Here is a 27,051-nt window from a genome sequence, read left to right as displayed (position 1 = left end):
CCCCCCCCCTTCCTATTCTCCTCGTCACGAATCATCGCCCCTTGCCCTCTTTTTTCTCTGGGAAAAACACCCTTTCCGAAATGTTCTACCATATTTTTTAATTAATGAATATGACTTTCGGCCCTTGTGACATTATACCTTTTCCTTCCTCCCGCCTCGTTATATCTGCTTTTTCATCTCCCTCTTTTTTTCATCTTCATCTTTCCTGGTACAAGGGTGGCAGTATATATATTTCCTTTTCCTTTCCCATTCAGATCAAGACAAGATCCAGCCTTGGTTCCTCGCTCGTTCTTTTTTTTGGCGAAAAAGACCTTTCCACGTATATACACAGATTCTGCTCCAGCTTTTCTCCTATTTCCCTTATTTCCGCCTTCTTCTCCCCGTTTTCCTTGGTCTGTCTACGCTACGCTCGCTGAACGCATACAGAATGTGTTGTACCCCTTTCTTCCTCCTTCTATATACCACCTTTCCGTCCTGTTTCTTAACTTCCCTTTGGGTCTTATTTTTGTCATATAATACTTTTCCCCACTTCATAGCCATTACGGTGAGATGCAAGTCATGAAAATACTCTTTTTCTTCCACGCTATCTTACCCTTTACGTCTCCATGACCAATTTTTTGACTCTCTACACTCCGCTGTGTCATGCCATGCCACATGCCACGTCGATATCGATGACAACATAGATCAAAAATACCCACGTATACCCGTCAAAGCAAAGCGTTTTCACGTCACAAGATCAACTCTCAAACATGCTTGCGGTTGCAGTTCTGCAGTCTTGTTTTGCATCACCCCTGTCCACGCTAGCCGGCAGCAGATCATTTTGACTTGCATGCGTTTCACCCTGTGAACACCCGCACATCTTCCCCAGATATAGTTTCAACAGACGAACGGAACCTCTGTTCCCCCGCCAGATCGTCCAAATACGTGTATGACCTCCCCGGTCGATAGTTCGGGAGGGTTATGGGCCCGTTGGAGGCCGGTTTCCGATGCCCGGAACGCCAATTGATTTTTGACCCTGGATTTCGAACGGTTGCGTGTGATGGACGTGGAGCCTTGTCGATGGGATATCATTTTGCGTTTTGCATTGCTGTTGTGGGTTGTGATGTGTTCTTTGCCTCTTCTCGAGCGAGAGCTGATACATGCAATAGCATTGACCTTATGCAGGTATGCAGAACAAGGACAGGTGGTGTTGATTCAAAGATGTACAGGTACATCTGATCTGAGTTTGTTCACGGACGAGTCATATCGGTTGATGTTATGATACAAGTTGGTGATGTCTAGTTAAATATCTCCGCAGACACAATATCTCACTGTTTGCCAACACATGGCAAGGGTTTAAACCACACAAGAAGATAAATTCTCCGTTTTCATATTTTTTTGAATGAATATCTTGTAGAAGTATCATTGTCAATGGTCCTGTTGTTGCCACCAGGCCCGAAACTGTAGATGGGGGTCTCGATACCAACGTTTTCAGAGACGAATGGGACTTGAGACGCAGTTTAAATGGTGTCCGTTTGGACCTATAAAGCTAGGGATATCCGTGGACGTCTTTCGATATGGAGACTAGTGGAGGCCGTTCTGTAGTAGAAATTGAAGATATGATGATATCCACAACTTTTGAATCGATAGTTGACATTGCAGTTCAAATTGAATGTGACCTATCTCCAACATGTATACCGCTGTTCTCATCAGTGGAGATGTGTTTTTAGAACAAACTCCACCCCTTTGTGGTATATCCAATCTCAGTCTGTCTTGTTTGAGATGTACAGTGATTAATCGATGTTTATGTTTATAAATAGATGGGACTCCGGCGTAGTATTTGAGGTGGGTATACTAGACGTTCTTTGATATCTAGCATATAAGTGATACCAGCTAGACATCCCCCCAGCTTCGGAGCAAAAAATAATATCTAGGAAAGGTATCAGCCTTCTGAGTATCTGCGTATCATCGTAGCCACGGCAGCAGTTGGCCTCGGAGAGGAAGAGTTGGCTCGCTGTATCTGGCTGTGAGCCAAATTCACACCACAGCAGCACCACCGGTATACACATGAACAGCTGAGCAGCCAGATAATTGCATCAGTAAATAGTTGGTAGTATTGAATGTCGAGCTCAGGGGCTGGCCAGGACTCCTGGAGGTCTCATCGATGTAGCTTGCCGGAGTTTCTATTTTCCTTGGCCTGCATTGGAACCGCCAGCGCCAGGGACAAATATATACGTAACCCTAAATTGGACATCGAGATAGCAGTGCAGACGACCAGGCGCATCCAGATCAACCGCCCTTCTCTCCACAAGCTCCCTTGGTGGTGATCCTCCTCCCTCGACCTCCTCGCTCTCTCTCTTTCTCCATCTTATCCACGGCAGAGACCAGTATGCGACGGGGCTCAGCCATGGGACTGCGGTCTCCTCTCGAACTTCTTTTCCTCCTCTTCACCCTCCTTGTACCTCTTACCTCCGCCGTACGATTCGATCTCATCCCAAATACACACTCAGGAAAGCACGAAAGATGCATAAGGAATTTTGTTGCGCGTGACCAGCTTGTTGTTGTCACTGCCACCGTGAGCGGCTCGAAGGGAGATGGCCAGGTTGTCAACATGCACGTATGTGGTGGACTTTTCTCATCTTTTTTAAGACAAGCAGACTGCAATTGTGGCTTGCACGATATAATAGAATGCATGCTAATTGGATTTGTGTTGTATGGAATAGATCAAGAGTTCTCTAGGCGACGATTACGCCAAACCAAAAGATATTGCCGGCGAGATCAGACAGATGTTTACTGCCAGCGCCGACTCTTCCTTTGACGTTTGCTTCTCTAACGTCCTTTCCGGGAGACGTAAGACTTACCCTGACGGATTTCTCCATTGGCATTACAAACAGTGGAATTTTAGCTAAACTTTTTTTTCTCTCCGATTATAGATCCTGGCCCCAATCCTTCTCGTCAGGTTGAGCTGAGCATTGAAATCGGTGCTGATGCTCGTGACTGGGATGCTATCAAGGTCCAGGAGAAGCTCAAGCCAGTTGAGGCTGACCTTCGCCGTTTGGAGGCCATGATCACCGAAATCGTTGCGGAGATGGACTTTATGCGCGCACGAGAGCAGAAGCTCCGAGATACCAACGAAAGTACCAATGAGCGAGTTAAGTGGTTTGCTTTCGGCACCATGGGCATGCTGATTGGTCTTGGTGTCTGGCAGGTTGTCTACTTGAGAGCCTACTTCCGGTAAGTTTTCCTTTAACTGTAGTATTGGCCCCCTCATCTGGTTCTGCTTGCTAAATGATTTCTTTCTACGATTAGATCGAAGCATCTTATCTAAAGCGTCCATAAAGAGATTTCTTTTGGCGAATGATGAAACTGCCCTTTCCTACCAAAGGCTCTGATCCGTTTCTATGTCTGCTCAGGTACTTTTGGGCGGCCTTTCTGCTTGCTCGGCTTCATTTATTTATACTTCCTCTTTTTCGATATCTATCACGTCTCATTATGAGGGAATACGAATTGTAACTATGATCACTATTCAATTAGCATCTGCGAAAAGCTACAGGGTTTATACATGGATGAACGTAAAAAGAATAATTCTAACTTATTCAGTTATTAAAAATCAACTTTTAGATAGGCTCCCAAATGAGTAGTTGTAGTTGTGAATTTATAATGTCCAGGTGATGCAAACAGTGCAAACAGAGCTCGGATGATGTCAAATCTTCATCAACAGAGCCAGCAACTGTTAGCTGCTGGATCTCGACGCAGAAGCATATCACTTCGGTCTCTCTTTTACTCCAATGTCTACGGCGCATAGTATATCTCAATCGCTAAGGCGAGGTCTGGCCTCGTGCAGATGCCGCTCTCCAGTCCTCTCATTTAGGTCGTCACCGGCATCCGGCGCATCCATCTCATATCAACACAATGCCAGCATATACCCTACCTCGTCCCCGGGATTCCGATGGCTGAGTTATTCTTCCCAGCTGGGTAGCAATGGAAGCGCAAGAAGCAAGGGTAGTCAGGCGGAAGAGCAGCTAGCTTGCGGGCAAACAAAGGGTGAACTTCAGGTGGGAGAGATGGAAGGCGTTACATTCAAAGTCGAGCCATTGAAGAGAAAGGGGGAGGATAACAGCACAAAGAGAGCCAGGTTGCTATGTGAGTGCTGTATTGGCTACATCTTTCACCTCAAGGACTAACTGGAAGATAGACCAGAGCCGCAAACGAGGAACTTTAGAGTCGGACCTGCTTTTGTCAACGTTCGCATCTACATATCTGGCAAAGATGACGGGAAGTCAACTAGATGAATACGACCGGTTCCTGGATGAAAACGACTGGGACATCTACTACTGGGCGACTCAGGAACCACCGTCTGAGTCCGAGGCAGCTGAGAGCGTGTTGAAGGCCAAGGACGAGCTGACGGATACGTGGAAGAGCGGCGCAGCGAAGAGCGGAGAGTGGGCGCAGACCGTGGGAGCTTTCAAGCCAGCATACCGGCCCGTCCCTCAGCGCTGGGCTGACTCGGAGATTCTCGCTCTGCTACGACAGCACGTCCAGAGCAAGAAGGCTGGAGATGGCAGCAGCAATGGAAGCGGCGGTGGCCTGGGACGCATGCCCAACATCGAGCCCTTCAAGTCGTAGCGTATACTTACGTGCCTGTACATTATGTATCACCAAGCCATCTCATCTGTATCTACCATAGAATCATCATCATCATCATCATCTATGCTACATCTATATAGTTGTATGCGAGACGTTGAAAAGGCACTCGCTTAATGCCGATTAGGGTTTAGCGCGCACACTGGCGTTTAGGGTTTGCCTGGATGCGGAACACGCCTAACTCCTTTCTGCGATTTGTGTGAAAAAAAGATCGAAGAGAGACAACAACTTCACTGCTCGACCTTCATTCCTCTCCGTCGACCACCACCCCTCGAGGATTTACGAGAGCATCACGCAGTCGAGCTCGAGTCTGCACATCATGGCTGAGCAGCTAGTCCTCCGTGGAACCCTCCAGGGCCACAATGGCTGGGTTACCAGCTTGGCCACGACTTTGGAGAAGTAAGGACAATTCCATGATGATTTCTGTGATTGAGAAGAGAAGCAAAGACGATGAGCTTCAGGCGGATGGAGGATGATGCTGACAGGCCGGTTTAGCCCAAACATGCTCTTGTCCGCCTCCCGCGACAAGACCCTGATCGTCTGGAACTTGACCCGCGATGACACCGCATACGGATACCCAAAGCGATCCCTCCACGGCCACTCTCACATCGTTTCTGACTGTGTATGATATTCCCCCGGGTACACTTGATAAGTTTGCGCAGGATAGCGAGATATGGAAAAAAACATCGAAGAGGGGCATAAGCCATGGGGATTTCCTTTTTGCATGGCTAATTATTGAATAATAGGTCATCTCCTCCGATGGTGCCTATGCTCTCTCCAGCTCCTGGGATAAGACCCTCCGTCTGTGGGAATTGGCTACCGGAAACACCACCCGCACTTTCGTCGGCCACAACAACGACGTTCTGTCCGTGTCCTTCTCCGCTGACAACCGCCAGATTGTCTCTGGTTCCCGTGACAGAACCATCAAGCTGTGGAACACCCTTGGTGACTGCAAGTTCACCATCACCGACAAGGGCCACACCGAATGGGTCTCCTGCGTCCGCTTCAGCCCTAACCCCCAGAACCCCGTCATCGTCTCTGCTGGTTGGGACAAGCTCGTCAAGGTACGAATCACCTGACTACCAGCAACCTCCTCGTTTTCTATGTCGCCTTGTTTTCCAAATGATGTTTTGCAATTACGTATTTGCTACTTCAGAGCTCCTTTACGGGCCATGAGACCATTATTCACCTTTGCCCTGATGGAAATTACCCTCCTTGATTATCATATACTGCGCACAGAAAACTTTTTCTTGGAGTATTGTTGCACTTCTTTGGACGCATTTGCTAACAATCGAGGTACAATAGGTCTGGGAACTCTCCACCTGCCGCATCCAGACTGACCACATTGGCCACAGTGGCTACATCAACACTGTCACTATCTCCCCTGATGGCTCTCTTTGCGCCTCTGGTGGCAAGGACGGCGTTGTCATGCTCTGGGATCTGAACGAATCGAAACACCTCTACTCTCTCAACGCTGGTGATGAAATCCACGCTCTCGTCTTCTCTCCTAACCGCTACTGGCTCTGCGCTGCCACCGCCAGCAGCATTAGCATCTTCGACTTGGAGAAGAAGAGCAAGATTGATGAGCTCAAGCCTGAATTCGAGGACAAGGGCAAGAAGAGCCGTGACCCTGAGTGCATAAGCTTGGCTTGGAGCGCTGATGGCCAGACTTTGTTCTCTGGATACACTGATAACAAGATTCGCGCCTGGGGTGTCATGTCAAGGGTATAAAAGTACCACTTTTTATTCCCCTTTTGTCACATCTTTAATACCGGAGTGAGTTGTTTACTAGATAATGTCCAATGAAACAATATGACTGGTTGGGGATCATTCGGATGAAGCAATGCGCACACCTGATCAAAAAGGAAGGGCAAAAAAGGGCTACACCCGTGGACAACATGAGCTGTGGTGTTTTGATAGTTCCCTGGAGTTATTTACAACGGATCTATCTAAATGGAAGCAAAAAAAAAAAAGTTCAAAAAGCATAACCTGCCCACTGCTATCTTATCTTCAAAGCCGATGGCATCTTCTTCATGGACATTCAAGTTGGCGAGTGACCTATCGTATTGGCTAGAAAGGTTATGCTATGTACGTCTTTCACGACTTTAATGGAGATTCTGCATCATGATTATACCTTTCTCGTTCACCGTAGTTGAATGCAATTATTCTCAATGTGGAACCTAAATTTTGTCAAAATGTTGTACATGGGGTTTCTATGTTCGTAGCTATCTTGCTCGTTTGAGAGGTATTATACATGGAAGTTACTTTATCTCACTTCTTGCGTCGCAGCCTCTTCAGTGCATCTTCCGCCTGTTCAATTCCTTCCGCAAATTGGACTTTCACAGCCGCTGCTTTGGCTTTTCGATAGAAGTCCTCTGCCTGGTGAGAATTTTCTTGCATCTCAGCTATCTCTCCCAAGTTGAACAGAGCAACAACACAGGCTTGGTCACATTGCTCATTCTTATATGATTCTTCAACATTGCTAGCAACGTCCAATGCTTTTTTGGCCCATTCTCCTGCTGCAGATAGCAGCTGGTTGCGTGAAACAGGATTCGGAGACGCAGAAGAAGGCAACGCGGCGCCCAAAGGTACCTTTCCAGCTTGTTCCGCCATCTGACTAGCAATATTATTTAGGAGAACGGCCTGGATGCATTTGTGTCGTCCATCTCCTTCATCCTCCTTGAATAAGGATATTGCTTGCATGTACAGAATGGTTGCTAGGTCGCTTCTGCCTTTATTTACATAGTGGTCAGCCAACTCACTACATGCATTGCCCACTTCGGAAAGAGTAAGGTATGCTGGATTTTCCTCGTCCGTTGTAATAGGCAGCTTCAGGTCCCTTCTTCGCTGAAGCTCTGCTCTGCTAGTTTCGAAAGCAGAGGTAAGGAATTTCTCTGCCTTCGCGGTATCATCAGGGTATTGTTCGGAGTATATATCGGCTAGTTTTAGGCTAATGCCTGGTATCTTCTTCACCACCTTGTCGCGCAGTTCCTCCTCTTCCTGCTCCTTCTTCAGACCAGCTTCGTACTCAGCTACAGCATCCAAATCAGAGGGGTCAGGTCGGGTGTTTTTCCCACTCTGATTTTCCCGATCCATTATCAGTTTTCGTCTCCTTCCATTTTCTATCCAAATCTCGCAATCGTGCTTAATTGTCGTGAGAACTTCAATCGCTGCGTCATACAATTTTGCCTTCTCCAGCATAGCAGCTACCGCCAATCGTATGCCCAGCATTTCATCTGAAAATGGATGTAGCCCCAAATGATATCCAGCGGCTAATGCCTGTTTATAATAAGCCAATGCTGACGGTGGGTTGAGGTCCATTTCGGTATAATACACTGCCTTTCGAAGAGGCGTAGCTATTTCCTTCGGGAACTTTGTGAATTCCGGGTTCACTCGAGTCATAAAGTCGTAGACAATGTACACTAGGAGTGCGGTGTTTCCCACGGCGAAAAGGAGTGTAAGAGGAAATCCGATAGGGTGTTTTCGATGGACATTTCGTGCGGCAACCCGGAAATTGTCCCTGAAGCGCTGGTAGTATGTGTAGGATCGGAATTGGGAGATCGATGGGTTGCGAGAGAGGAGTTGTATTCTTGGTCGATGGGCCGTTCTGTATGAAGAAATTGTTCTGGTCATCGATTGCGAGAAAATCGGACTGTATATTGGTTGCGAGAGAGCGCTGACGCGCCATCCTAGTTTCAGCAGCATCTTTCTAGATCATATCTAATAATGTGTTAGGACTGAAGCAAGTAACTGCAAGCCTGGTCACTGATGCCTAGTTATATCACAATCGAGATAATAATGACTTGTCTCCCGGCCGGTGGTTGCGATAGAATGGTAAATTTAAGGTTGCTTAGACATTTTTAGCGTGGTTTTTTAATCGGACTCAACCATGAATTCTGACAGCCATAGATTGATTACTTTCCTTCCCCTTAAGATAAAGATGCCTAACACACAGTGTGTATTGATAGCCATTTTCGGCGCTCTATATAAGACGAGGTACTAATATTTAACATAATCGGTATGGGTAGCTGTAGTGCGTTAGACGGTCACGTGTACCATGTCAAACTAGCCAAGGTCTAGACTAAATACATTCAGTAAGTTAATTACAACCTCGAAGGCAGCAAGTTATCCTTGGATATATACCAGTCGTTGATATCCAGCTCTTTCTAACATATGCAAGGTTTATGACCAAGTTGTATACACCAAAGAATTGGCTACTGCGGTAAAATGTGTGGGCGTTATGCTATGGGAATTGTATGCATGATCCTATGCTCTAATACAAGGAGACCACTAGTCTGATATATTTTGGGACAGCGCCTAGCGTTCATTCGACATCAGCTACAAGAGAGAGGACAGCAGATTGATGAGATAGCAAATGACGATGAAGTGAGGGAGACATATAATTTTGCACCTGGAAACTACGGTGCTGTCCTCAGAGCGGACACCCCTGACCACGGTGGCGTGAGTCATGAAGCCGCTGAGGGAGAAGCTCCCGAAGAGCAGCAGGATGCTGAGCAAGCCGAGGGAGAAGAGAAAGGTGTCAAGTATAAGATTCAAGCCATGAAATGGGGGCTTATACCCTTTTGGACCAAACGTTCTCCAGACTACGGCTCACTGATGAAGACTATCAACTGTCGGGATGACTCGTTAATAGAAGACCGAGGCATGTGGACTTCGATGAAGAGGAAAAAGCGTTGCATAGTTATATGCCAAGGCTTTTACGAATGGCTTAAAACTGGCCCTGGAGGTAAAACCAGGCTACCGTATTATACCCGTCGAAAGGATGGCGATCTGATGTGTTTCGCTGGCTTGTGGGATTGTGTCAAGTACGAAGGCAAGTAGGATTGGCATTGGATAATATATTTTGGGTGCGTGACTGACCCGTAATAGACTCGGATGAGAAGTTGTATACCTACACGGTTATCACCACTTCGTCCAACTCACAACTGAAATTCCTCCACGACCGTATGCCGGTCATTCTTGATCCGGGTAGCAAGGCAATGGCAGCTTGGCTAGACCCGCATACTACTACATGGACCAAGGAGCTTCAATCACTCTTGAAGCCCTATGAAGGTGAACTGGAGACATACCCTGTTAGTAAAGACGCAGGGAAAGTCGGCAATAACTCCCCAAGCTTCATCGTACCGCTTGATAGCAAGGAAAATAAGTCAAACATCGCCAATTTTTTCCAAGGAAAGGGGGAAAAGAAGGGGAAAGCAGAAGTGCCGGAAACAAAACTCGAAAAAACTGAGGGAGGTTCCAGCAGCCTAAAGAGAGAACACACTCCAGATGATAAACCGGAGAAAACTTCTGCAGACAGCAACAAGAGGGTGAAGATTGAAAGCCCACAAAAAGAATTTGCCCAAGAGAAGATGGAACCCCTTAAAGGAAGCAGCCCTACGAGGAAGATGCGAAGTGCAACAAGCAATAACACGAAACCGAAATCCAGTGCTAAACCAAGTGGTGGAAACCAGCGAATTACCAATTTCTTCAAGAAGTGATTTAGTTGCGATTTATGTTTGATCTATGTACGATATTTATCCCTCTTTTTGACTGGGGTCGCTGTCCAACATGCAATGTCTATTATACAAGTATACTTATCTTACACTTCGTCGTGAATAACGTTAATATCACTTCATTGGATATTGACACCTTTACTGCCGTATCTTCTGCTCCTCGGCCTTTAGTCTCTCAACCAACTTTTCTCTAAGAAATGGACTTAGTCCAAGGCTGTATGTCGTTAGCAATGTGAGACAAATCCACAGCGAACATGAGGAACACTTACATTCCACTCCTCGTCACAATACGATATGTTCCTGGATAGAGATGTGGTTAGTAAAGCAATGCATTTATTCATGAATGAAAAAAGAATGTATCATACCGCTGCTTTGATAGTTTCCTTTGCCTTCAATGTTACCCTGTCCATCAACCTCAATAGAGCCAAATATATCTTCTGGCCTGTAGTTATATGTTAGTTTTCCCACTAACACAACCGTAAACCCAATGGGTCAAACATACGAAGGTATCCTGCCGTATTCCGGCGGCTCTCTCGAATCAGCTATATGTATAAATCCACCTCGACCAGCTGACCCTGCCCCTTCTGCCCGTCCATGCAGGCGTGAGAAGAGATTCGCACCGGCAGCTGATGCCATTACTTGTGCTGCGGACACGGTGTCTGGGTCCTGGTACGCATGGTCTGCTAGCACGGAGTCTAGGATTGATATGAAGCGCGGGTTTGGGGAGAATGTGGTTGGTGTTGGAGGGAGGGCAGAAGTAGTTGTTGACCCGATTGCGACGTCTGGAGTTGGAGGAGAGGTCGGTAGGAGTGATAGCGTATGGCTCGTGCCTGTTGCATTCGGGAAACCGTACTATATGTTGGCATTAGTTTATGTAGATGGCTTCGGACGGATATGGGACGGGGTGTGCTGGCTATACGATGTGAGGATTATTCGACAGTGTCGATAGCTGCCTAGACAAAGGCCTGCTCGAAGCCATGATAGGGCGAAAAGCTCCCATGAGAGAAGCCATTGGACTTGCTTGGGTTGTTATTCTGATAGCTAGGCCCATCATTTATATCCCTCTTGGTGGAAGACAAGGAGATGTGTTAGTTAAGTGGCTGGGGCAAAACCTCAACTCAAAGGGCGATGCAGTTAATCATGGTTGACTACGAGTCGACGATGATGCTATGGCTTGCCACGCACACGCACGCATATATATATATATCACTAGGCACAACTCTCATATATTCATTTTCTTTCTGCTTCTTAATCTGTCTTAGTCGTCTTCTCTTATTATTCTTCTTCAGAAGACGCCTCAAAACTTTTTATCTCAAGTAGCTGCGCTCGAATTTCACAACGGCGCTTTAAAGCCCTTCAATATGGATAAGACGGGTCCTCCTCCACCCTACTCTACTGCAGAGAATATAGGCACAGTCAAACTGCCTGAAGGTGCGGGAATGTAACTACTACTACTACTACTTAATAGAGTAAAATATATATTAACTATCTTTCTTACTTACAGTATATATATAGAGTCTTCGGATAATAACTATCTTTATATTAAATCTATTAGCAATATGAAACTCCATATTAGGCCAAAGGGACGGTAAGTAGCTTTTTTTAAGGAGTGTTTTTAAGTATACTAGCAAGTCACCCCACCCCCATATAATCATTAGTTAATGAGTACTAGGAACCCGCGGGAAGAGGCTGCACAAATCAAGGCGCATAGGGCGAAAGTAGACCAGTTACAAGCCGAGATGCCTGCGTGGGGGAGAGCAAAGTGGGAGGTAAAGAAGAGAGAGAAGGCGAGACACAAGGAGCGGGAAGCAGAGATAAAGAGGGAGAAAGCTATGGAGAAAGAGAGACGAAAGGAGTGGAAAATGGGACAGAAGAGGGAGGCGGATGTGGAATGGAGCAAAGCGAGAGAGAGGTGGGAGAGGCAGAGAGAAGAGGAATAGCGAGAATGATGCTATCGTCGTGAGACTGTGGTGTAGATAGCCATCAGATACTCCTAAAGCTCTGTCGCTATCAAGAAAGAACTCTTCGCTGTCCACTTCTTGCGCAGGGCCCATTCACGTGACCAATCTTAAATCCGTAGGCTCGTTTTGGGGTCCAACGTCTGACTTTCATGACGAAGGGCAAAGCAAAGCCACAGCCTGAGAGCTGGGAATGCGAACTGGATGCGGGAGCTGATGATAGTTGCGTTAAAACGAGAGAAGGGAGCGACGCGTGATGGGACATTTTGAACTACGATTCTGGATACCAAAGTGCTGTTACTACAGGGGATCCCTCTTCCTTTGAGCTGTGGCAACCAGCGGAGGCGGAGGGCTGAGGGAGCGGCTTATTTGAACGAGACTATGCATGATATGATACCCATGGGCATTCGCTGTCAATAGAATCTCCATCTACACGCTATCTTACCTTGGGAATTACGGTATCTGTTGTTGCTTTTTGATACCATCAACCATGGCGACTCCTGCCAAAAACAACACGGCCAACGCCAATCCCGGCGTTACCCCAACCCAGATCACTTCCTCACCCTATCCAGCTCCCTCGGCGGTGCCTATGGGACGCCCGCTATCGCATATTTCACCATCAGCAACACGAACCCCCTCACACCATCATCAACAGCAACAACACCAGCATCAGCAACAATCTCACCCGGGACAGCAGCAGCAGCAGCCGCCTGCTTCATCGCATTCACAGGCACCGGCACACCAGTACACGCCTATGCTTGATGATGCAGCAGGGTTTAGCTCGCCTTCCGCACTGCTAGCGCTAGGTTTATCCGGCATAACACCTTCTCCCGGCCCGGGGGGAGTCGCGATGACAGGCGGACCAAGTATGGGCATAGGCATGGGGCTGAGCATGTCTGACGCGATGGGAATGGGAATGGGAATGCCGCTTGACCTGCCCATGCACTCACTATCGGGCGCAACAGCGAAAGATACGGAAGCAGAGAAACGACGAAACATGTCTGAGGTACTATCTATGCTACGGTCACGGGTGGCAGGACGCGGCGTGTGTCGAGAGGCCGTTGAACGACTTGGAACGCTGGAAGGATTTGAGTGTATGTGGCAAGATAATAATCTAAGTATCGCGGGGAACAGCGTTGATTTGGAGATTGAGTTTGGCCGAGACGGGACAGAAGCTGATGTGGTGAAGGATGTGACACTCCGGTATGCTACGCATGATATGGCAGAAGGGGAGAAGAGGGAAGCTGCATCAGCGGTGCTGAAGAGGGTGTTGACATTTGGCGATGATGGCGATGGTGATGCTGAGGAACGAGTAGCTGCAGGAGAGTGGAAGCCAGTCGATGCATTCCACGCGAACCTGACGCGGCTGGCGAGAATGGATGTGTTGTGCAGAGAGGTCAACTGCTTCGAGGCGGTGGAAGGGGTACATGAGAGCCTGCAGAAGGTTTGGGACAGCACGAGCAGGGGCACGGACCCGGACCTGAAGCTGAACACACACACAGACACAGACACAGACACAGACACGAAAAAAACCTCGTCTGGGCCCGAAAGCAGGTTCTGGGAGCGGCTGTGTAGGAGGAGCAGTGTGGGCTGTCCCACCATGCACCGGGGCAAGAACGTTGGCCTGGCGATACACTACTGGGCTGACCAACGGCGGCTACTGGATGCTCAACGCACGTCGCTTGAAGAGGTGCTGCAGGCTGAGCTGTCCCCGTCCCTGAAGCAGTCTAAGGGATGCAGCAGACGGCAGGTGTACAATGCTGTGATAGAGTGTGAGGCTGGCTACCCGTCACTACGCATATCTAAGGGCTGGGTGGGTGATCCTACGGTGTTACCGACGCAGGACGAGAACAACAACGAAAACAATAACGAAAACGATATCAATATCACCAGCAATGACAACAACGATAATAATGATAACGAGGGCAATAATGGCGGCGAGGATACGAACGGCAAGGTTGGCAAGACTCGAACGAACTGGCTAGAGCCCGGCCCAACGCTAGTCTCGACCGATCCTCTGCTGCCGTCAAGCCCACCGAATGTGCGCTTCGTGGCACGCCTGGAGCCAGCGATACATGTACCTATCGTCGTGGCAGCAGAGGTGTATCGCCTGGTCGGGATAACGATGCCGCAGGAGACGAGGGCGCCAGCCGCCTATGACGCGCTTGTGGTACCTGTTGAGCGGCGGCCATCGCGAACCGGAAAGGGGGAAGGGGAGGAGGAAGAGCATGTGAGGACGGTACCTATCTTTGGCCAAACAAAAGGGGCAGAAGACGAGGTGACGAGGAAGAAGCATGTGTACAGCTTCCATCCCCTGGAGCATGTGCCTGGCTATACGGTGAGGGAGCTTCCCTTCTCGCATCCTCGACAGATAGAGGAGGTCATCCCTCTGCTTCGACAGTATGCTCTTCTCGGCAAGCTACTCAGCGTATTTCAGATGAGCACGAGTGATAATTCTAAGGGTAAGAACGAGGATGATGAAGATCAAGAGTCGAACGATGAAGGGTACACGCAAGAGGGCCATCGAATGGACAATGTCGATGCAGCAGAGACTCGGCTGAACAGCCTGCTCTCATCTACCGATAAGAGCTACGAGACGAAACGCATCTCGATCAACCTGCGGACGCCTGTCTCATCACCACCGACCCTGCTGGTCGTCTTCCCCCTGGCAGCCTCTCCCTCTTCCTCTCCTTCCTCTTCCCTTTCCCGGACAGCCAGCGTCACAGTCGAGGTGCTCGCCGACGGCCGGCTGCAAGTGCCCTGCACCCGCGGGATCGTCGAGATCGAGCACTCTGCCTCTGGGCCCGCCGACACGCCCACGCGAGCTGCCGAGGAAGAGAAGAAGCTGTGTGGCTTGCTGGGTCGTGTCCTGGAGACATGCGAGGATCTGGGGTTGCTGGTCGAGTCCGCCTGCAAGTATGTACGCCGTCCGCCAGCATCGCAGCTAGCCTAGCCCTTGTCCTAGTCCCATTGTTAGTCCCACACAGTCCCCGTTCCGTCCCAAGATTCCATATTCCTATCCTCCCGAAGATCCCAACTAAGTAGGTAGATAGTAGCAGTTGACTGCTGTATGGAAGTACGTTGCTGGGTTAGTGTTATATTACCTAAGCTTCATGCGGGCGGTACCTCGGCAGCGTCTTATGTCATCGTATTACTCATCGCCCTCTTTTTGGCTCTTTCTGTCTCTTGTTGCCCAACCAACCAGACGCCGCCGTCTTATCTCCGGCGCCCAAGCCATCTGGCCAGCCAGCCAGCCACCAGGCGCAGCGCAAGTAGCTGCAGCAACGCATCGCCGGTAACCACGGCAGCACAACGGATGCCCCGTAGGTACCTCTTCCATCTATGTAGACTGCATCCATGGCAGCGAGCACTCTGTGAGTACTCCGTCAGTACATCTGTTCTGCAAATCCTCCTGTAAACCCCCTGCAGTCCCTCAGACGCCCGCCCACAGCGAAACAGCCGATCACCGCAGCCTCAGTCTCAGTCTCAGGTCTCACCGCCTGCCCTTCTTATCTCAACCGCCGGCTCGTCTACATATGAGGGATTTCCTTATCGCGCGCCCTTAGTCTTATCTCGGCGCTTCCCCCGCCTCTCCCTGCCTTATCGGGCGATCTCGCACCGCCACCAAAAAGAAGAAAAAAGCGGGTCCGCCCGCCGTCTTCTTCCGGCCTTCTTCCGGCCTTTTTCTATTTTGGGCGACAAGTAACTGCTTACTTAAGCTGGCTGAGACTTGCCTTACGTCATCCACTCTGGCCGCAGCAGGAAAAGCGCAGGAAAACTTTGCCTTCTTTTTAAGCGCACGCAAAACCCGCTTTTCGCTTCTTCTTCTTCTTCTCTTTTTCTCTTTCTTCCTCTTTTATTATCTTCTGTTTATTCTTATATTCTCCTTCTCTTGCCATCTCGCTGTTTCTTCGCTGTTTCTCCTGCTCGGTTCTGTCGCTTGCTTGCTTGCCTTAGCTGCAGCTGCTCTTGTCTCCAGCCGACTCTCGCTTCTGCTTATCGCCTCTATCTACCGGTCCAAGCAGGACTTATCTCGCTGTTATCTCTCATCATGGTGGGTTCATCACAGCAACAACAACATCAACAACAACATCAACAACAACATCAACAACATCAATTAGAAGGACAGTATACTAACGATAATACTACAGGCGAATACTCGTCGATCTGATGCTGCTAATGTTTGTGCCCTCGCTTGCTCCCCTGTCGTCGAATCACATCCCGGTCACCATAACTAACAACGCCTCCAGCTCCAAAAATACATGGGACTCGACCAGCGTGGAAAGGTCCTTGCTGAATACGTCTGGGTAGACGCTCACGGTGGTGTTCGCTCAAAAACAAAGGTTCGTCTTTATTTTTTATTTTTTCCATTTTTGCTTCTTTTTTGCTATATTTTTTTTGCTGTGGTGTCGACCCTTGCTCGAACTCGCCTGGTTCCTGCATTAGCCCCCAGTCAACCCCCCCCATACGGACAACGCTCACTGCTGGCTGGGGTGTGAACGGTGATCTACACGGCCAGACTTTGAGCGATGAGTTTCGTTGTTTGCTTGAGTATATACAGTTGATACTGACTCGTACTGCTGTAGACTCTCAGTCGCCCAGTCACCTCGGCCGACGAGCTCCCAGAGTGGAACTTTGACGGCTCCTCGACAGGACAGGCTCCCGGCCACGACTCAGACGTCTACCTCCGTCCCTGCGCCATCTTCCCTGACCCCTTCCGTGGCGGTGACAACATCCTCGTCCTCTGCGAGACCTGGGACTCCGATGGCTCCCCCAACAAGTACAACTACCGCCACGAGGCTGCTCGTCTCATGCGCACCCACGAGAAGGAACAGTTCTGGTTCGGCCTAGAGCAAGAATACACACTCCTCGACGCTGATGGCTGGCCCTTCGGATGGCCCAAGGGTGGTTACCCCGGTGCCCAGGGCCCTTACTACTGCGGTGTCGGTACCGGCAAGGCCCAGTGCCGTGACATCGTCGATGCTCACTACAAGGCCTGTCTATACGCCGGCATCAGCATATCCGGTATCAACGCTGAGGTCATGCCTTCTCAGTGGGAGTACCAAGTCGGCCCTTGCGAGGGTATCACCCGTAAGTCGCCTTTTTATTTTTACATTGTTTGTGTCTGAACTCAACTAATAATCGAACAGTTGGTGACCAGCTCTGGATGTCCCGCTTCCTCCTCAACCGTGTCGCCGAAGACTTCGGTGTCGTCATCAGCTTTGCTCCCAAGCCCATCCCCGGTGACTGGAACGGCGCCGGCCTCCATTCCAACGTGTCCACGGCTGCCATGCGTGCCGAGGGTGGCATGAAGGTCATCGAGGCCGCCATGAAGAAACTCGAGGCCCGTCACCCAGAGCACATCGCTGTCTACGGCGAGGGTAACGAGGACCGTCTCACCGGCCGCCACGAGACCGGAAGCATCGACAAGTTCAGCTGGGGTGTCGCCGACCGTGGTGGCAGTATCCGTATCCCCAGACAGTGTGCAAAGGACGGAAAGGGCTATTTCGAAGACCGAAGACCCGCCAGTAACGCGGATCCCTACCAGATCACTGGTATCATTGTTGAAACTGTAAGCCTCCTTATATTCTATCTTACACTCTATCATCATAGTCCATTATACTAACAGTCTTTCTAGCTCTGCGGAAGTGATTAAACTCAACGAGATACCTACGAAATGCATTCCTTTCCTTTCCGTTCCACGACTCAAAATACACCTAATGCCTTTTAATTAGATCTTCCACGCTTCGATGCCCCCTTTTTACTGTTCTTCTTTTCCTAGCCTGTTCATGTCTAGCTCCTGTTGTGTTTTCTCTCTTCTGCTGTTTTCATGCATCCATTTATCACTCCTTGCAATATGTCAGTTGCACACACAAACACTGCATATTGCTCCCACTGAAACCGTGGGATCGCGTTCTGTCAGGTTCAGTTAAGTTCAGTTCGGCTCTACCGTTTAACTCTTTCTTCCCCATCCTTATACAAAACGAAACGAAAAAAAAAAAGGCGAAGACCGACTAAACTTAACTATTATCACCGTTACTGCTCTACTTTTTATATATCCTTACAATAATCCATATCAACCTGGCAAACCAGCTATCAATGTCTGCTTGCCTGCTGTTTCGTCGGAGTTACGACTTCCAACTTGCTCTCTTCGCACCATTGCTTCCTTGACTTCTATCCATCGTGTGTCTGCTTGCGTATCTTCGTGCCTTGCCTGCCTGCGTTATGCGGTAGATAGCCCCGATCCCTTTTTTACCTCTGCTGTACGACAGACAAGAGCGCCCTTTCGAGCTTAGAGAAATCACACTCATTTAACCCAAATTGTCTCCCACATGCGTTTCAGCGTGCGTAGTTAGCTTGTTTCGTCGTTCGTATCAACCCAGGCTGTTGGTGCGTGGTTAATCTCCGATCCTTGGGACGTTTCATCGCTCGCCTGTCTACTTGGCTGCGCCCTTGTTGGCCTGCAACGGCAACGTCCAGCCGAGAGAGACGGACAAGTAGGGGATTATACACTTACTACAGGGAAGCGATGGCCATTCAGGCAGTCAAGGGCCGATTGGATGCTCGGAAGATGCCGGTGGATGATGGTTGCAGGTAGGAGTAGGGAGAGCGGACTATGAACGCCGATGGAGGGAACATAGGATACTTCTACAAAAATGAAGACCGTTCAACTATTAATTGCTAAATGACCGTCATTTATCCAATATTCCCAATTATCATACAAAAATCAACTGCTTTTCATCCGATCAGCCATTTCGCCCACCAGACGCCTCTCCATCCACGCTGCTCCTCCTTCTGCTTGCCCCAGACTATCATCCCCACAACCACAGCGGCCAGAATACTCCCGCCAACAATCCCGCACATCACCCCGTTGCTGCCCCTATACCCCCTCTTCACGTCCCCTTCCCAGCCTGTGTACAGCGCATATGTACTCACAATGCTGCCCAGGTTGCCCAGTCCACTCACTATAGCCGTTGAAGCAGCAACGCCGACGTCACCGTACCTTGCGCCAAACAGCTCAGCGGTTAGGGACATGGTGATAGGCACCGTCGGGCCCAGGCCAAAGCCTACAATCAACAGGCCGCCGTATGCAGTCCAGGTGTGCGTGAAGGTCGTAAGCAGCAAGCCAGTAAGCAATATCAGACACGAAAATATGAATATTGCCGGTCTGTGGTGATGGAACGCATCGGATATCGGAGTCATGATCAGTATGGCTATCAGGTCCATCACCCAGATCGGTGCAAAGAGCAACGACAGCTGCACGCCCGTCAGCGAAGGGATGGCCGCCCGGATGATGACCGTGCCGTAACTCTGGACTCCGATACCAACGCCCACGACGCCAAAGTACATTATCGTCACGGGCCAGAGGCGCCAGTCGCACAGTATGCGAAGAACATCCGACCAGTCCCATTGGACCTTCTTGTAAACACGCTGCACATCGGCATAGTGTAGCTCTTCGTCGCGGCCGGATAGGGCCGGTGTGGTGTTGGGTATCCATCGAAGCCAGGCCGAGCGAGGCGGGCGGGATTCGCCTGGTGGTACTGGTCGGTCTGGTAGCCACCATAGCAAGGTTATTCCCATCACAGTACCGACCAGACCCCAGATGAGGAACATCCATTGGAAGCCCACGAGGCCCTGCAGGCCGTCCATTTTCTGGAACCCAGCTGATACTAGCCCAACGACTGCAGCGGATACTTGGGCGGCTGTGAAGTAGAAGCCTATACGCTGGCCGGTGCGGGCGGGAGGGTAGAAAAGTGATAGATAGTATGCCATGCCAGGCCACATGCCGGCTATCACGATTCCAAGCAGCAGACGGAGGAGACTAGAGTTTCCATAATTTGATTAGATATAGAAAGCAGTTGAATCCATGGATTGGGCAGGGCATATACGAACTATAACGACCACGCGGCTTTGACAGCTGCCATCAACGCCCCTATCACGCCAACACTGATGACTATCCGGCTCATCCAGACATGAGGACTTAGTCTGGTCATAATCAGGTTCGAAGGTAGATCGAATATGATATAGCACACATAGAACAGTGCCAAACTCGTTGAGATTTGCCGGGGCGTCAGATGTAGCACATGGCCCAGGTCATGTTTTTCCTTGAGGTTCATCGTCTGGGCCAACCCGACGTTGGATCGGATGGCAGAACAGAGGAAGTAGAGCGTCCATAGCGGCGGTATGATACGTATATCTAATTTGCGGTATATCCGGTCCAATGTCTCGTCGTCTGCCTCGTTGTATCCGGCGAACTCAGGTTCTCTCTGCTCTTTTGGTCCGCTAGACCCTGAATCCCCGTCCTTGGGCCAGTGGTTCTCCATTGTTCGTCAACTGCAACAGAAAATATGGGGAAGCTGATAAAGTGATGGGGGTTTCTCGACCCGCTAACTAGCCAATTCCCAGTCAAGTCATTCGAGGCAGTTGGACGGTCTACTCATACGTCAGCCTCGAGGTGAAGAAAACTTCTCGAAGGCTAAGTTATTGGTTTTTTTTAGAATGTCAGCGCGGGAAATACGATCTTACTGGCTCTTTACTGGCAAGGGGGATCTTCTGGACAAGTCCCTGGCTGATTCTGCAGAATTTCTAGCTCCTTGGCCGGCCTGCAAGACAGAAGCAACCTGGCAGAGCCCCGATTGATTAGTCGACGGGGGAGCGGAAGGCCCGTTGGCTGGCAATGTCCAATCGCTGCTGCAGATAAAAAATACCGGGGTTGGGCGTTCTCAGACTCGCAGCCGTGCAACCCTTGCCTGGCGTGCTTTTTATGCCGACCAACAGCGGGTTATCCGGACGAACGAGAGAATATAAGATGTCTTTTGGCTGGCGATGTCGTTGCTGCGTCCATCTCGAGCGTTTGAGGCGTCGTTCTTTTTGCCCTTCTCGTCCACATCTATGCTGACTAAGACCGTTGGCTTTGTGCAATAACACTTTTAACGACTCACGGCCAACGACATCGCTACATCAGATGTCCTGGACTGCGCCATCCCTGGATGCTGCTGAATGTCTAGACATCGCGATACCCGAGTTATGCAGGAGGTGTGCTCGTTTTATACACGATAGGCACGCCAGGCTGCAACACAAGAACAACAAACTGTCGATCAGTGCGTCTTGCTAGTCCATGCACCAGGGATAATAAAGAAATGGACCTTTTGCGACCAGCTGAAAGGCCCAACCGAGTTCGAGCCATGCCTCCAATCCACGGGCTAAACGGCATATTTGCTCTGGCTCACCCTTGTTAATGTGATGCGTAGCCTTGCATGACGTCTGCGCAGCTGCCGCCCAGGCAAAAAGCTCGGGTAGTTGGCCAGTCCGAGGTGCACAGGACATTGACATGATAAGCACGAACGACATCCCACTTCGTTCGGTGCAACATGGAGAGACTTTATCGAAGATATTTGGCCTAGAAAGCACATTTGACTAGCTACCCTTCGCGCAGTATAAGGAAGCATTTCAACATGGCAACCGAAGGCTTCCCAAATCACCCTGTTTTCCAACAGCTCATCAAGTCTATCCCTTTGAATGATGGGGTTATCGTTCATGACCCTAACAATGACATCACTGCCACCTTTGATCGTTTCATGAACGACGTTGTCGAGCTGCGACGCACCGTCCGTGAGCAGATCCCAGATCTTCTCGACTCCAACGGGATCATCCGTGATGAAGGTGTATATATCTGCACTCTTGCACCGGCAAGTTATGAGATTTTCGTAGCTACCTTTGCCGTATGGGCAGTGGGAGCCGCGGTGTCACCGCTGGGTATGCGTTATTTCTCGTCGTTTTTTTGGGATACTGTGTGGATATTAACGATTACCTTATATAGCAACTGGCCTTACACCACAGGAGGTCTCGTTTCTCATCCAAAGGAACAAAGCCGTGCTCCTGATAGCCAGCGCGAGTCAGTGCGATGCAGCTGTCGCAATCCAGAGTCACATCAAAAACGAGACTGGACAGGCTATCAAAGTTATTGGCGTAGATCTCAACGTTCCAGTTCCGTCAACAAAACGCCAGTACCATATCAACGAGAATATCGTCTTTTCCCCACGCCGACCATTTATTCTCCTCCATACATCTGGCACCACCGGCCCACCCAAAGGAGTTATTCGCACAATGCCTGCGTACGACCTCCGTACTGTGGCCGGTGCTTCGAACGAAGACCTCGCGCTGTGCCACCGTGCTGTCCACTGGGGATTCGGAATATATCCTCCAGTAGCTTCAATATCGAACGGGTTAGCCATATACATTGTTGATCCAGACCCCAGCCCAGAGCAAATATGGGAGGTTATCCGTCAGCAGAAAATAACGATGGCTTACGCTACCAATCTGACCTTGCTTCGTCTGATGCAGTATTATAAAGAGCATCTGGCCGTGCTCGAACCCGAAAAGGTAAAGGAATACAGTGAAGGAATGAAGAAAATCAAATATATCGGTTGTGGTGGTGCAGTTCCCATGCCCTCTGTCGGACAATTCTGGAAAGACATGCGTGGCGGCATCCCCATTACCATTCTTTATGGCACAACCGAGGGTGGTGGAGGGACAAGCACAACCCCTGAAGGCTATGATGTCACGAAGGTATGTCCGCTCTTATTTCTCCCGGGTCATCAATGCTTCTCGATTCCGCTTTATTCTAACGTATCATTATGGATAGCGTGTGATAGGCAAGCCAATGCCTGGTGTTGAAGTCAAACTTTCCGAAGGTGACCATGGAGAGATTCTGTTGAAAAGCGGTGACCTGTTCCTTGGGTGAGTTCATTGACCTTGCTAGTTTTACTGGGGCTATACTAACTCCTTTGTAGATACCTTAATAATGAGGCTGCTACAAAGGCGGCAGTGGACGAGAACGGGTTCTACAAGACGGGTGATTTGGCGCACATTGAGGAAGACGGGAACTACGTTATTGATGGCCGAGTCAACGAGGATTGTGAGTGCATCTTCGTCCCTATCGTGTCAATATATCCTCCTTTCAAAGAAGGGTCATACTAACCTCCCCAACAGTCGTCCGTTCGAGAACGCTCAAAGTGGGAACCCTTGAGCTCGAAGATAAGTTGTCAGAGCTGCCTTACCTGGCAGAAGCATACGTCGTTGCTGTTCCGGACATGGAGATCTTGCACCGGGTAGCTGTCATTGCCCGTCTCAAGCCGTCGTTCAAAGAAGAAGACGCCAACATCTTAGGCCCGGATGGAAATCCTGCATCAAACATGCTATTTAAAGTAAGGCGAGATCTTACAGAACTGAAGGTTGCGCAATACAAGCTGCCAACTCTTCTCCGCATTCTCAAAGACGACGATGTCATTCCACGGACGACGACTGACAAGGTGATTCGAAAGAAAGTTATACAGACTTTCTTCCCTCAGTCTGCTGATTGCAAGGTAGAGGATCTGCCAAAGGAAGTGCTTGTTTGGGATTTGAAGAATGACAAAAATGCCGAGTCAACGGGATTATGGGACTGGGCTGCTGCCCAGGACTGAATTTGATGAGATATACCCGGGCGATGGCATATTCTGCATACAGACACCCCAGGCTTAAGACATACCCCCTGTGTCAATCTGTCATGAGAATTGGAAGTACAGTCATATAGCTATGAAATTACTATTTCCAAATTGGGAGATATAAAAGAAATTTCCATGCAAGATGATATGGCCTCCTTTAATCTTTGCCGAAGCGAAGCATCTTCTACTCCTTATCCCAATCCATATCAATTTCAATCTCACTCGCATCAACAGAGCCTTTATTCCCTCTAGCAGCAAGCTCCTTGTCAAGTGCCTTGAAGAGCCGATCTAGGTATATCTACTCTACAACACTACCAATAACGCCAGGCAGCGGCAATCGCTCGGAGGACAGGGAGGCTGAAAGGCGAAGCGGCTCTTCCAGCATTCGAAACTCACAGGCAAGGGGCAATAATAACCCTGCCAATATAGTCCATAAGCCCTACAAGTTCCCTGCTGAGCTATTATTGCCCCGGACCAAGTCAAACACCCCCTCCCCTGCCCTTTGCTCCATACGTCCAAAAAGCACATCTTCTCTTTACTGTTACCATGCATGCCTAGATATAAACTTGGTCATTTTTGCAATAAAATGTTGACTGACAGGGCGTGCTGCCCCTCTTGACATCATGACATCTTGTGCCGTTATTGATGGTATTTGCTGCAGGCGGAGCAATGCCAATTACGATGCACAAGGATCGTGCGGCGCGCAGCTTTACTCTGGACTCCGGGGTCGTTGCATATGTAATTATCACCGGAAGCAAGAAAGCGACGTGTACATCATAGGCTGACAGACTTTATCTCGTCCGCCCATAGTGTTGGAGGATGTGGTCTAAGTATAGGGCCCCCTAAGCTTACTCTCCCTTCTAAGCTTACTCTCTCTCCTTAGATTCTTCACTTACTTATAAGTTCTTTAACTATGTACTCTTTATTTAACTATCTATAAAGTACTCCCTCACCCTCTTCTCTAGATCCATCTTACTAGGGGCTGCCCTTACATAGTATTTGGGGGGAGCAGGCTTAGAGGAGGAAGGATACTTAGGGGAAAGAGTAAGCTTAGGGTGCCCCATACTTAGGGGGCAGACCTAAAAAGGGGCGGACTTAGGGAAAAAAGCTAGGCCGTGGGCTAAAAAGGAAGAAGAGAGTATCCTTAAGAAAAAGGACACTTAGATACCTAAGTAAGATAAAACATAGAGGTTTTACTTAATGAGTGGTACCTTTTCCCCTATCTAATAATATCTCTTTATATTATATATAATTAGGAAACCACCTCTCTGCGTGGTTATAAAAACAAGTCTATGGCACAAATAGTCCGCCATACCACGCTTCCACTTGCCCCTTAGTTAGCCCAGAGCCGTATCTAATGCCTGTCCCTGGCAAATCTTATAATAATCACCCTTTTTGCTCAGCAGTTCGATATGAGTACCAGCCTCAGCAATTCTCCCTGCCTGAAAGATATAGATGGTATCAGCGCTTTGAATAGTACTGAGCTTATGAGCCACTGCAACTATACTCCTTTTGCCACCCCTGGATGCCTCGTTTATAGCGTCCTGGACCATCTTTTCACTTTCTGTATCTAAGGCACTTATTGCTTCATCAAGAAGCAGTACTTTGGGATCTCGAACAAGAGCTCGAGCAATAGCAATACGCTGGCGTTGGCCGCCAGAGAGTTTAGAGCCACGAAGGCCGACTTCACTCCCAAGCCCGTCAGGTAAAGACAAGACGAATCCGTAGATATTTGCATCTTTACAGGCTTGCTCTATCTGTGCTTCTGTTGCCTCATTCGAATCAATCAAGCCCATAGCAATATTCTCCCTGATACTACCCTGAAATAGTACAGGCTCTTGCTGAACAAGGGCTAAACGCCGGCGATGGTCATGTAGGTCAATTTCATGGATTGCTTGGTTATTAAAGGTGATGAAGCAGGTGGTTGGATCACAGAAGCGGCAGAGGAGATTGATCATGGTTGACTTTCCACAGCCTGATGGGCCAACAAATGCGACAAATTATCCCGGAGGAATTCTGATATTGATGTCGGAAATGACCTTTTTTGAGCTACCATGAAGAATTGCTCGTTGCTATACTCGTGTGTAGATACCAGTTTCCCGCCGTACTAGAAGCCTAGGGCCATAGCTAGGAAGGTAATAGATTGAGTCAAGGCGTACCAAAACGTTGTAAAAGTCAGGGTTTTTACAGACTGATGCGCAACTACGTCGAGTCTTTCTTGGTATATTTGAAGAATCCTGTTCTCCAGAGTAAGGGATGATACTGTCCTTATAGCTAAGACTGCTTCCGTTGCAATTGCAGCGCTGCTGGCGAAGCGTGTAGAAGTATCTTCCTCCAGCTTGCTCTCAAGATGGATACGGAAGTAACCGCTTAATAGCAGTAGGGGCAGAGCAGCAAGGACACACACGAGGCCAAGTTTCCATCCATAAAAAATGCCCAAGATAGAGACAGTAGCGGCAAGGAAGGATATAGAGTAAAGAAACCAGGCCTTTCGATCAGCATAGCGGAAGATGCGTCTGTAGCTCTTGAAGCCAGATGGCTTGGCCTCTTGATCAATCTCGTTGTCCGGCATGGTGAATGAAAAAGAGAGCCTGGCTGGCCAAAATTATTCACTAGCAAAGGTTCGACAGGAAAAGTGACAGTCAAATGGCAGTGAAGGTTGGTATTCCAGAGACTCCTTTGTCAACGAGGCACCGCCCAAATGGCTATATAACATCCTGGGGGCTCTCTGATGGCCTGCTGGTGGAATGTAGACCAAATTTCTTCGCAGACATCCTTTTTATTTTCGTCCTTAGTGTTGACGTCAAAGGAAGCAGTCGCAAGCCTTGCATGTGTTCCGTTTTTCTTCACCCACTTCCTAAGAGCTTCGTTTGTTGCTTGCGTGTTCACCTGGAGATAGACATATTTGCGGCCATTAATTACCTCCCCAGCATCAACATGAAGTTGGGCATTTTTGTCATTTTTGTCCGTCTTAGGGGGGAAGATACGCGCCCCAGGCGTATGCTCTTTGTACAGCTTTTGGAAGCTCTCGACGAAAGAAATACCAAAAGCCTTCAAAGCTTTGGACATGGTGAATGATCAGGGATAGTGCGAGAATAGGAGGAGAAATTCTGGCGGGCTGGTTTGAATGATGAAGAAATCGATTTCTTTGAATGGTATTTCGACTTGACAAGATTAAGAATGGAGGAAGGGATTGGGTCTTTATACCCAATTCCCTCCATTGCACCATGAGTCAAGCTGGGCGGCAAGCACAGAGGCTATTCTAGTCCACAAGTATTCCATGGGTATTAATGCAAGGGTGGGGATGTAGGGACAGCGCTAAACCCCTGTTCATCCCATAGACATTGACAGGCTATGAGATGCCAAAAATAGAGGCCCCCTACATCGCCCTCAATCACCAACATCTTGTCTGCAGGTATCGTCCTATCAATATTCCTTTTGATACGAGGGGTGCATGTCAGAGTGACC

At 49.0% G+C, this 27,051-nt stretch overlaps 13 protein-coding genes across 13 annotated transcripts; 6 read left to right on the top strand and 7 right to left on the bottom strand.

Moving 5' to 3' along the window:
• Window positions 1-2,386: 2,386 nt before the first annotated feature.
• TERG_00785 (endoplasmic reticulum vesicle protein 25) lies at window positions 2,387-3,307 on the top strand (the record flags this gene model as incomplete). The annotated part of the gene is made up of 4 exons (XM_003238750.1): window positions 2,387-2,596; window positions 2,703-2,829; window positions 2,913-3,213; window positions 3,289-3,307. The coding sequence occupies 4 exons, from the start codon at window positions 2,387-2,389 to the stop codon at window positions 3,305-3,307; spliced, it is 657 nt and encodes a 218-aa protein (XP_003238798.1).
• A 460-nt stretch (window positions 3,308-3,767) lies between these two features.
• On the top strand, window positions 3,768-4,605 carry TERG_00784 (succinate dehydrogenase assembly factor 2, mitochondrial; the record flags this gene model as incomplete). Its single annotated transcript, XM_003238749.1, has 2 exons — window positions 3,768-4,122; window positions 4,175-4,605. The coding sequence occupies 2 exons, from the start codon at window positions 3,768-3,770 to the stop codon at window positions 4,603-4,605; spliced, it is 786 nt and encodes a 261-aa protein (XP_003238797.1).
• Window positions 4,606-4,942: 337 nt separating this feature from the next.
• Window positions 4,943-6,354, top strand: TERG_00783 (guanine nucleotide-binding protein subunit beta-like protein; the record flags this gene model as incomplete). Its single annotated transcript, XM_003238748.1, has 4 exons — window positions 4,943-5,022; window positions 5,119-5,245; window positions 5,370-5,687; window positions 5,929-6,354. 4 exons carry the CDS (start codon window positions 4,943-4,945, stop codon window positions 6,352-6,354), a joined length of 951 nt encoding a protein of 316 aa, XP_003238796.1.
• Window positions 6,355-6,894: 540 nt separating this feature from the next.
• Window positions 6,895-8,328, bottom strand: TERG_00782 (uncharacterized protein; the record flags this gene model as incomplete). Its single annotated transcript, XM_003238747.1, has 1 exon — window positions 6,895-8,328. One exon carries the CDS (start codon window positions 8,326-8,328, stop codon window positions 6,895-6,897), a length of 1,434 nt encoding a protein of 477 aa, XP_003238795.1.
• A 540-nt stretch (window positions 8,329-8,868) lies between these two features.
• On the top strand, window positions 8,869-10,124 carry TERG_00781 (uncharacterized protein; the record flags this gene model as incomplete). The annotated part of the gene is made up of 3 exons (XM_047747651.1): window positions 8,869-8,877; window positions 8,938-9,442; window positions 9,514-10,124. 3 exons carry the CDS (start codon window positions 8,869-8,871, stop codon window positions 10,122-10,124), a joined length of 1,125 nt encoding a protein of 374 aa, XP_047603613.1.
• Window positions 10,125-10,277: 153 nt separating this feature from the next.
• Window positions 10,278-11,118, bottom strand: TERG_00780 (uncharacterized protein; the record flags this gene model as incomplete). The annotated part of the gene is made up of 5 exons (XM_003238745.2): window positions 10,278-10,353; window positions 10,409-10,439; window positions 10,505-10,581; window positions 10,642-10,991; window positions 11,059-11,118. The coding sequence occupies 5 exons, from the start codon at window positions 11,116-11,118 to the stop codon at window positions 10,278-10,280; spliced, it is 594 nt and encodes a 197-aa protein (XP_003238793.2).
• A 748-nt stretch (window positions 11,119-11,866) lies between these two features.
• On the bottom strand, window positions 11,867-12,193 carry TERG_11629 (uncharacterized protein; the record flags this gene model as incomplete). The annotated part of the gene is made up of 1 exon (XM_047750714.1): window positions 11,867-12,193. One exon carries the CDS (start codon window positions 12,191-12,193, stop codon window positions 11,867-11,869), a length of 327 nt encoding a protein of 108 aa, XP_047605233.1.
• Window positions 12,194-12,587: 394 nt separating this feature from the next.
• Window positions 12,588-17,753, top strand: TERG_11628 (glutamine synthetase; the record flags this gene model as incomplete). Its single annotated transcript, XM_003238742.2, has 6 exons — window positions 12,588-15,017; window positions 16,249-16,278; window positions 16,348-16,440; window positions 16,684-17,188; window positions 17,248-17,669; window positions 17,736-17,753. The coding sequence occupies 6 exons, from the start codon at window positions 12,588-12,590 to the stop codon at window positions 17,751-17,753; spliced, it is 3,498 nt and encodes a 1,165-aa protein (XP_003238790.2).
• A 1,082-nt stretch (window positions 17,754-18,835) lies between these two features.
• TERG_00776 (uncharacterized protein) lies at window positions 18,836-20,718 on the bottom strand (the record flags this gene model as incomplete). Its single annotated transcript, XM_003238741.2, has 2 exons — window positions 19,991-20,718; window positions 18,836-19,919 (listed from the first exon to the last, which is right to left on the bottom strand). Exons 1-2 carry the CDS (start codon window positions 20,419-20,421, stop codon window positions 18,836-18,838), a joined length of 1,515 nt encoding a protein of 504 aa, XP_003238789.1. The 5' UTR covers window positions 20,422-20,718.
• An 834-nt stretch (window positions 20,719-21,552) lies between these two features.
• Window positions 21,553-23,562, top strand: TERG_00775 (uncharacterized protein; the record flags this gene model as incomplete). The annotated part of the gene is made up of 5 exons (XM_003238740.1): window positions 21,553-21,853; window positions 21,918-22,666; window positions 22,743-22,837; window positions 22,891-23,015; window positions 23,090-23,562. The coding sequence occupies 5 exons, from the start codon at window positions 21,553-21,555 to the stop codon at window positions 23,560-23,562; spliced, it is 1,743 nt and encodes a 580-aa protein (XP_003238788.1).
• A 1,358-nt stretch (window positions 23,563-24,920) lies between these two features.
• TERG_11627 (uncharacterized protein) lies at window positions 24,921-25,541 on the bottom strand (the record flags this gene model as incomplete). Its single annotated transcript, XM_047750713.1, has 1 exon — window positions 24,921-25,541. One exon carries the CDS (start codon window positions 25,539-25,541, stop codon window positions 24,921-24,923), a length of 621 nt encoding a protein of 206 aa, XP_047605232.1.
• A 149-nt stretch (window positions 25,542-25,690) lies between these two features.
• TERG_11626 (uncharacterized protein) lies at window positions 25,691-26,155 on the bottom strand (the record flags this gene model as incomplete). The annotated part of the gene is made up of 1 exon (XM_047750712.1): window positions 25,691-26,155. The coding sequence occupies one exon, from the start codon at window positions 26,153-26,155 to the stop codon at window positions 25,691-25,693; it is 465 nt and encodes a 154-aa protein (XP_047605231.1).
• Window positions 26,156-26,265: 110 nt separating this feature from the next.
• Window positions 26,266-26,652, bottom strand: TERG_00773 (uncharacterized protein; the record flags this gene model as incomplete). The annotated part of the gene is made up of 1 exon (XM_003238738.1): window positions 26,266-26,652. The coding sequence occupies one exon, from the start codon at window positions 26,650-26,652 to the stop codon at window positions 26,266-26,268; it is 387 nt and encodes a 128-aa protein (XP_003238786.1).
• Between the last annotated feature and the right edge of the window lie 399 nt (window positions 26,653-27,051).

This window comes from Trichophyton rubrum, assembly GCF_000151425.1.
Source record: "Trichophyton rubrum CBS 118892 genomic scaffold supercont2.1, whole genome shotgun sequence".
In the NCBI taxonomy this organism is placed as follows: Eukaryota; Fungi; Ascomycota; class Eurotiomycetes; order Onygenales; family Arthrodermataceae; genus Trichophyton; species Trichophyton rubrum.
The sequence above is the reverse complement of the archived record's forward strand: the minus strand, read 5'-3'. Positions and strand labels throughout refer to the sequence as shown.